Raw genomic sequence first — 9,739 nt, forward strand, 5'->3', positions numbered from 1 at the left:
GCCTTAGAAGAAACCAATGAGTATATTCCAGAACCTCTTTTATATTACTTCAACACAAAAAGTTATGTGATATCCTTCTTTCATGTAGATATCCTATTAGGTGAGAGCATCAACAAGGTTTTGTTGATCTATCATGAACCGGTTTAGAATAAATGTTTTTGATGTACATGCTTGTGGTAAGACATGTAAGAAATATTTGGAGTTGCCGATGAAGGTAATCTGGAACTTTGATTTAGTAAACAAATATGCCGTGGGATTCTTTATCTAAGTGAAAACAGGGAGAGGAGGTAAATGACATACCAGTGCCGAAACAGCCATCGCGGAATCATTGATCATCGCAGCAACATATCACTTCCACAACATCAGAAAAAACCATTGAACCAGGTTAATTAACCTTCTTGCGATATCTGAATAGTAAATAACAGTATGTATAAGATGAGTTAGTACTTTTAACTAATTGGTTTAGTTCTGTTGTGAAGAGTGCAAATGAACTATATAAGCAAGCAAAAACGCTAACTACTGCAAGCAGCGTAAGCATTCATTTCAGGCATAGACTACTAATGGACTACTATAATCTTAATTCAAATATTAATAAAAATGCCTTTGGTATGAATGTTGATGCCTAAATGTGTGTTTTGCTTATGAACTTTGGCTATAAAGGACATCACTGTAAGAGGAGAAAATTCACAAGCTTAAGAAGAGGCATAAATAACAATGCACGCTGCCTCCGCGACAGACCATGTCGCCATCCTTATTATACAAAAATACCACAATCAAAAATCAAATGGGACCAGTACATAATCTGAAATTTTGAACATCGAAAAATCTGAATAATATGTGAACTGATGGAAGTCAAAGCTAACACACAGAACAAAAAAAACTGTACAAAAACGTATGCTTAGAGGAGTAGTTTCTCAGAAGAATGGCTCGTCGTGTAGAAGCAGAATAATTTATACAGTTGTATATATGAGTGCAGTGCATTGACTATACTTTATTCTGTCATCACATTCTTTTTTAGGAATAGACAAGAACAAACTTGCTTGTTTAGATCAGACCTGCAGCTTCCTTGGTGGCAAGCAGTTAATAGTTTTAACCTTCAGTGTACAACAATCAACAGTCATACTCTTGAATCCAGGTAATCTAGGTGAGTAAGTAGGTGATTAAGAAACATAAAGTACAAAAGAACTACATTCAATTTTTCTGTTGCGTGAGAAAAAAAGAAATAATAGAGAAGCAATATAGCTATTCTTGCCTTGCTTATCTGAAAAGATACAACCCACATTTCTGCAATGTTTAACACGGAGACAACAAATGAATTAGCCGTTTTCGCATCTAATCAACGTCGCCCATCCAAAATTTTAGGATTGAATAAATGATGTATACAACTCCCACTGGACTCAGAAGGCAAGTATTATATATTATTTTGTGCAGGCAAATGTTCAAGAGCTCAGAAAATAGAACAATATTAGCACTCAAAAACTCAGAGAAATGAAATATTAGGACTTAAGCATTAAAATGAAAGAGGCTCACCTGGCACTCAAGAACATATTTGGAAGAAAGCTTACTCTTTTTCGACTGGTAGTAGAATAGCCTCCGGGATTGCGAGTTTGCGAGCAGGGACCTCCAGTCTCGGACCTTCCCGTCCCTATTTGTTGGCCAATGAAGCCCGTCTCCCCAGACCGGAAGTCAGGCAGCGACGCACGAGACACAACCCAGCGCGGCAGCGCCCACATCGCCGGGCGGCGGCGGCGGCGAAGGCAGCACCGCGCGGAACACGCCATGGCCCCCGAGCAGATAACCCTAGGGGTCCGAACATTGCACGTAGTGAGGTAATGCACCCGTTGAAGATCCGAATTGACAGGAAGGAGCAACCGGCGGGGTCGGAGATATAGACTAACCTGGACTGGGACGAGCGCGGGAGAGGGTGGAGAGGCTCATGGCGGCGGCGGCGATGGCGACAACATCAGGAGGACGGAGGAGCCCGGCATCCCCGACGAGCATGCCGAGCTCGAGCACCGCCTCGGTCACTTCGGCGACCGGATTCGATGAAGGAGTAGGGAAGAGCAGGGGTGTGCGAGTCCCACGCCTCCGCACCCGCCTCCGACGGCCACTTCCGCGGCCGGATTCGACATTAAGGGGAGGAAGAGCAGGGGGAGACCATGGGAGAATGGGGAACGGATGCGAGGGGGCGGTGGGGAAGTGACCAGATTGTTTTTTTTTTCGAGAGTACGCAAATTGCGTACCTTAGCTTGATAGAAGGAGAGAAGAACAAATATACAACGATATCTACCACTCGCTGCGAACAACGAGCGTAGCAACACCACAGACAACACACACACACACACAACTACGATGACAATGAGCCTACCCAAAACCGCAAACCTCGTCGTGTCTCGACCAACACCGGTCATCTCCAAAGAACAGCAACCTGAGAGGAGCGATCCGGGCAGCCGCGAACACCGGAGGAGTGCAACAAAGGGCCTCTCGTCTCCCAGCACAATGCTCTCAACAGAGGAACGGCGTCAAAGACACCGCCATCATGCCGATCCTGCGAATCAAGGCTTTCGCCCTGGAGACAATTGCCGCCACCGGACAACGAAACAAATGGCAACACACACGATGACGCCTCCAGGAAGGGAAATGACATCCACGGATGCCATCGACGCCGGTCCGACCAAAGCCGAACAGGATTTTCATCCGTAGCGCTGCACATCTCCACGCCGCCAAGATCATGGCCAGCCCTGACTGAAGCCTCGCACCGCCGTAGCTGCAGCAGCATGCCATCGAAGCCACACCAATGAGAACCACTCCAACCTCACTGCCAAGGGAGGACGCTTCAAGCCACCGCCTGCAACACAAACGCAGAACCGCCGCATCCACCGAGCGGTGCAAGGACCAAACCACCACGATGACCTTCGCCCGCACCAGGGGACTGCCAACCGATCCGGTCTGACCCGCACCTCGAACCACTCTCCGGCACCAACAACGTCGAGGCCTCACCGCGTGCCTCACACGGCTGCAGCCGAGCGCCCGCTGCCCGCCAGGACCCTTCCTAGCAGGGCCTCGCAGCGCCGCCGCCTCCATGGCTGCGCTCACGCCGCCGCCACGGACGGTGTCGGTGCACCACCAACTCCCACCAGCCTGCTGCACCCTACGCCAGGCTCCAGACGACCGCCACCAGCACACACCCCGCTACGAGCCCCGCCGCCGCATCACCGCTTCACAGGCAACTCCACTGGACGTTGCCACTGCCCACTACCACCACCGCCGGACAGGGCTGCCACCGGAGCCTGGACGCGCTGCGCCTCCAAAAGCTCCACCGGACGAGATCCCATCCGAGGTAGGAAGGAGAAGTCGCGCCGCCCGACACCGCTGCCACCCAGCACCACCGGACGAAGCAGAAGCCCACCACCACCTCCGCTGAACAGGGCTACCACCAGAGCCTAGGCGTGCCGCACCGCCAGAAGCTCCACGGACGAGATCCCGTCAGGGGAAGTGAGGGGCAGCCGCGCCGCCGACCACCGGTGCCGCTGCGCGACAACATGCGCCAGATCTGGGCTGCCCGAACACCTAGCGCGCATGCCCGACACCTCCTTGCACAACCAGGCCGCGCCACAGCGCGCCCACCAGGCGCAGTCACCCCGCTCACCGCGCGCCCTCCAGGCGTCAGATCCACGCGCGTCCGCACCGCGACCTGCGCGCCCGAGCCAACCAGCGCCGCGACGCCGTCTTGCCGCGCGGGCTCGAGCACGCGCGTCCACACGAGCTCCTCCGAGACCAACGGCCCGCGCCACCTTGCCCCGAGACGGAGGTGGATAGGGCCCCGCCGCCGCCAGGCCGCACAGGCTTTGCCCAGCGACCCGTGGCGGCGGCGGCGAGGGGAGAAAGGTTGGGGAAGTGGTGCTGGCGGCGGCGGCTAGGGTTTACTCCCGGGCCGCCCGCGGGAGCGACACCGTTTTTCTTTCTTCAATACTGTATACACACACTCCGTTTTAGACAGTGATTCACCAGAGAAATTGTGAGTAAGTGTGGCCGTGTCTAAATAAAAAAAGAATTATTTTCTGACTGAGTAGGTTGTATTATCATCATGTCCAGGTAAGTTCCTTCCTTGATGCCTTCTCCTTGAACAATCGATGAAATATAGAACTAGCTTGCATATATTACAAAGATTTATTTATTTATTGCGCTGGAGGCATGGGGGAGGGGGACATAAATTTCTTGATCTTGAACTTATTTGCACGTCCTTTATTTGTCCATCATTTAGTTGTGTTTCCATCCGAAAAAACATTATTATCAGTAATGATACATGTATAGATGAAAAACTATTTTAATAATTATTTGATGACAATTGAGACGTGCGTTGCACGTGCATATTTACTAGTATTGTAAAAAAAATGATTTGATGCATATAGAACAAGGCACTATGCAATTCCATAGTTTGTCATCCAAACAAGATTTGGTATTGAAACCTCACTGGGATTCCATGGGCCAATACCATGAGCATCCAAACAAGTGAAATCGTATTCACTCCATTACAGTTTCCACACTGATTTGGTATTGAAACCAATTCAATACGGAGTCCTCCAATACAGACATCCAAACGCAGCGTTAGAAAGAACTCGGTTGTGACCGTACCAAAAAAATAAAATTCCAATAAGCTTTAATGTCCCCGGGCCTTGTATTATTTTCTACTCGACAGTTGCAACATATTGTGCTTAATCCTTTACCCTGTATGCTATCCTGATATTGCTTCACAACAAAACTGTTTTTTATGTTAAATATATTGCGAGCATGAGATAGCCATACATACATACATACATACATACATACGGAACCGAGGAACGCTGAATATATGTTACAATCAGTGTGGCTCAGCGGAAGACTGAAGATTTTGTTTGACGCTGAAGATGCAGGGACGCTCTCCTGCTTCTCGTGGATGAAGGTTCGGACACCCATGCATACAGATTTTTATTTTTTTTATCCTCGGCGGAGGATGCTGCCGCGGCGGCTCATGTGAAGTTGGCCTCAAATTTCGAGAGGAGCAGAAATCAAGGCTTCCTCCATACCCCCGGAGTCATCATCAAGCTCTGCTTGAGAAGGCAACGTGTAGACTGTTACGGCCCGTAATTACTGCTGTTGCTTCTGAAACTGAACCTGAAGCAGGAGTTGAGTTAACTGATGGTGATCGGTTGACTGAAAGACGAGGACGAGGCCGGCCATGGCTCCGGCCGGTGCGCCTGGCGTCGCAACCACTCGCGCGATCACCAGGCCAGCCAAGTCTCGTCGTTGGACAGACTCGGAACCTGAAGAAGGAACTCGATCTGTCATCTCCCTGTATTTCTGAATCTCACTCGCTCTGCGCCCTGAGGTCAAGCAAGCAAGAAACTTGCACAGCATGTTGCTTCATTGTCCGCGCTGAGCTGAAAACATGACAAGTGTTTTCTCAGGGAAAAAAATATACCATTGACAAACCTATATATCAACCGACGGGCGATGGCGATGGCGACCCCGTGCGTTGCTTGCTGTCAACGGTGCTGCGCTGTGCATCCGTTGCCACCGCATCGACGCATGTAACATGTAGCGTATACCACAATGCATGTTGCCAGCCTAAACTCATTGACCTCCATTACTCAAATCAAATCAAAGATCAAGCCTCCGATCGAGCACGTACATCAATCACAATCTCAAATCAACAATCCACAAGTTCTGACTTGTTAGCTCCGCTCTGACCGCTCCAGTGTCGTCTCGCAAAAGAAACCGCAAATGATTAAGAAAGGAAGCCGCGAAAATTGGTTCGGTCGGTGTGTGTGTGTGTGTGTGTGTGTGTGTGAATGGCTTGACACAAATGACACATTGCTTTGAGTTGAGCATGGCACCTCCCAAACTCCGCAACAAGTGGCGACGGGCCCCCTGGAAGTCAAAGCCGGGGCGTACGTAGGTACGTTGCGTGAAGCAGCCAACAGCACAGCACGTTCCTTCAAGAGCGAGCCAGCGTTTTCTGAATCTCACCTTTTTGTACTGCTACTAGCCTACTATACCTTCAACTTCCTTCCATGGATGCATCGGGAGCAGGCAGGTAGGCGTCTCGTGCCTGCCGCTAGACTTGAGAATTTGACCCGGCCTCCAACAACCTGGAGGCTAGCGTCCATGCACGGGAGACTCAAAATAATCCACCATGTACGTGGCTCATACGCAAGCCCCAATTTTTAACCGAATAATTCTCCTCATTTCCCGGCTTCTACTCGAGCTAGTAGTCAGTGTGCATCCAGCTAGAGCTAGCGCGTAGTAGTAGGAGTAGTAGTAAAACTTGGTGCCACGCTTCCGTGAAGGCGGGATCACCGGCACCGGCCCATTTCATACGATCGGCAGCAGCTGGCTCAGGAGTCCCATGGAAGCAACCGCCCCGCCCTCTTAACGCCACATTGAATCCCAATCAACGCCAGCGTCCGTCCCATCCTCCAGTCCTCCTCGCCATAGCCAATCCCGCAAAGCTTCATACGCTCGTACGTGCAGAGCCAGTGCGACGTCGACCTCCTTCCACCCGGCTGGGCTAGGCTACCGGCAAGCTAGCTACCTTGCCCTCGGCTCATGACTCCCCAGGCCTGCGCGCGGCGGCCATGAGACGACCCGGCGGCGCCGCCCCCGTCGTCGTCCTCCTCCTCTGGCTCACCGCGCTCACCTTCGCCTTCCACGGCTGCGGCGGCGGCGGCCTCCTCCGGTGCGGAGGCTTGGCGGTCCAGCTGGATCATCCGGCCTCTCTTCCCAGGAAGATGCTTCTCGTCGTGGAGAGCCGGAGCCTCGACCCCTCGTCGGCCGCCGGTGCTCCACAGGATCAACAGCGGCACCACCACCATCATCACCATCGTGGTGGTCGCCACCAACGTCAACGGCACCACCGCCTCCCAAGCAAATGGAACTGGCAGAGACTGCCACCGTCTGCCGCTCCCGGGGACGGCGAGGAGGTCGACCCGCGGTACGGCGTGGAGAAGAGGCTCGTCCCGACAGGCCCGAACCCGTTGCATCACTGAGGACGGGCAGGGTCTTCATGGCCGGGCTTCCATGGCGATTTTTCATGTACTTATCCTGATCAGAAGCTGCAAAAGCTTGCAAGGGAGAGGGAGAAAAAGGAACCAAAATTTTTCTAGCTGTGGTACATACAAGTTATTATGCTGTTGAGTATCGTCTCTTCCTCTTTTCCGTTTCTAGGTTGTCCATTCTATTCTTTGATTTTCTCTGCTACATGGTCAAAATCTTGGCATGAATAAGACGAGTGCTGCAGGTGACATTTGCATGTACTGTATAAGATTATATTTGCATTTCACTTTGTGCTTTACTGATTGGGAAACCGATGTTCGTTAAGTGTATTGCATTGCTCCCAAGAACTTGACAATAGATTGAAAATCAAATCTCCAATTATGTGTTGAACATTTGAACCTTTTTTTAGGCAAATGTATTGGACCTTATAAACACGAACAGAAGGAGTGAACCTGTTCATGGACAGACTGGCCCAAAGGCCTGGGCCCAAAAGCCTAACATCCAGGCCAGGATCGGGCTCCACCTTTCCGCCCAATACCCCCCGAAGTGAGCAAAATCTGCTATATTGTTAAAAAAAAGGTATAACATATTGTATTGTATACCCCCAAAAATACTATTTAAAAAAAATGACAACCATGACTAAATATCCACGGACCGAGTAGCAAAACATCTCACGTACCGGCCCGGTTTGGATATATAAAAAGAATCTTAAAACTATTCACCAATCCATTGTCGTCCAGCCCGGTTAGGATACCTGGCTTTCACCCAGGCGACCCGGGTTCAAATCCCGGCAATGGAGCTTTTTTTCTTCTTCTTTAACTTCTTCGGTGTGCTGCGTTTTATTTTGAATATATACCCAAGCTCGGCAATGGAGCATTTCTTTTTCTTTTCATAAACTTCTGCAGCGTGCTGTGTTTTATTTTGAATGTATACCCGATCCTGGCAAATGGAGCCTTTTTTCTTTTATAAACTTCTGCAGTGTGCTGCGTTTTATTCTGAATATATACCAAAAAATTAGCCATTGCTAAGCTTGAAAGAATATGTGGTTTGAACTTGTTGTTTGTACGAGAAAACTTACATGGTTTAAACTTGTTATTTGTATAAGAAAACTTAGCTGTCATCTTCGAGAAAATTTACTTGTTATTAGTAAGCTTACACGTGCAACGCATGGTAACGCATTAGAAAATTATTTTCTCATTCATCTAGTTATTACGTAGGTCATCTTCAAGGCGGACCCGCAAACCTCTCGCAACCGTTCGGACAGCGCTATCTGGACCGGGGAAGCCATCCTACGCTGGCCTGTATCGGTCCGGGAAGCGGTCCGGATGTGTTTTCTCCCGCAAGCCGGAGACAAACGTGGGGGAGGTTTGCGAGAGTCCGAACCGATCCCAGACCGCTTCTAACTGTCCTGGCCCACCAAACACCTCCTTTCACGCGCCCGTGTTCCCGCCCGGTGCCAACTGTCCGCATTCATGCTGCTGTAGAGCGCGTCGCTCCACATTGAGCGGACGCGACCTTCCACTAGCGTCGGCATTGAAGCAGCTCGTGGGCCGAGGGCGCCGTCTGCGACGCGTCTCCGGTGTCTGCGCTTGTTCAATGCCAGAGACACGTGACTGGACAGGACGGAACCTATATCTACCCCCCCCTCCAATGCCCCGTTCGTCCGTATGTCGCCATTAAGCAGGCTCGCTGGCTGAGAAACCCACTCCGGCGTCCCACATTTATGCACCCGGACGCCTGCCCTCAACAGAATCTGCTATTTAAGGACGGCCAAACCTGACTATCTCCACAACACAACACATTCGTTCCACATCCTCCTCCTTTCCTTCACATCCGCCGTGACCACCAGCGTGAAAGCACTGTGGGACAATCTGTCGCCGGAGATGAAGCATGCAGTAGACGCCCTTCCCGCCGCCTAGCATTGCAGTCATGCCAGGCGGATCGAGGACGGCTTGCCGGCCAGCTCACCCGAGGTCTCCGATGATGAGGACGACACCACGATGGAGACGGGTTCCGACGACTCCACCTCGGCTCCCCCGCCTACTGCGCACGCTGGCTTCACCATGGAGCAAGCGCACTTCAACGCCGCCATGGCGGAGGTGCGACTGTTACGTCGACGCCTTTCTCAGCGTTCTAGCAGGCGTAGGAGGAACAACGGTGCAACATGTTCCTCTTGGAGCAGCACCGGCTAGCGGAGGGTCAGATATACGGCGAGTGCTACTACTTCTTGAGCTGTGTTGGGATTTCCTTGAAGAGAAAATGATGATGCAGTAAAGCAGACATAAGTATTTTCCTTAGTTAAGTACCAAGTTTATCAATCCAGTAGGAGAACCAAGCAAGATCTCATGAATAGCACCCAGACACAAAAGAACAAATACTTGCACGCAACGCGATCAAGGGGGTTGTCAATCCCCTCAGCGGTTAATTGCAAGGATCACTAGTAGAAAACAGGGCATACGTTCAGGCCAGATAAGCCCATTAGTCCCGGTTCAGTCACGAACCGGGACCCATGGGCCCATTGGTCCCAATTCGTGAGGCCAGGGGCCCTGCCAGGCCTTGTGGGGGCATTGGTCCCGGTTCGTCTCGCCCCTTCGGTCTCAGTTGTTGGGACGAACCGGGACCAATGGGCCTCGCTCCTGGCCCACCACCATTGGTCCCGGTTGGTGCCTTGAACCGGGACCAAAGGATGGTCCTTAGTACCGGT

The 9,739-nt window shown here is 51.1% G+C and overlaps 1 protein-coding gene and 1 non-coding gene across 2 annotated transcripts; both read left to right on the forward strand.

The window, feature by feature from the left end:
• Positions 1-6,334: 6,334 nt before the first annotated feature.
• LOC123085978 (protein FON2 SPARE1-like) lies at positions 6,335-7,301 on the forward strand. The gene has a single exon (XM_044507683.1). The coding sequence runs from the start codon at positions 6,618-6,620 to the stop codon at positions 7,026-7,028; it is 411 nt and encodes a 136-aa protein (XP_044363618.1). The 5' UTR covers positions 6,335-6,617; the 3' UTR covers positions 7,029-7,301.
• A 459-nt stretch (positions 7,302-7,760) lies between these two features.
• On the forward strand, positions 7,761-7,834 carry TRNAE-UUC (transfer RNA glutamic acid (anticodon UUC)). Its single transcript has one exon. It is a non-coding gene; the product is annotated as a tRNA-Glu (tRNA).
• The last annotated feature ends 1,905 nt before the right edge of the window (positions 7,835-9,739 follow it).

This window comes from Triticum aestivum, chromosome 1B (genome assembly GCF_018294505.1).
Source record: "Triticum aestivum cultivar Chinese Spring chromosome 1B, IWGSC CS RefSeq v2.1, whole genome shotgun sequence".
Classification (NCBI taxonomy): Eukaryota; Viridiplantae; Streptophyta; class Magnoliopsida; order Poales; family Poaceae; genus Triticum; species Triticum aestivum.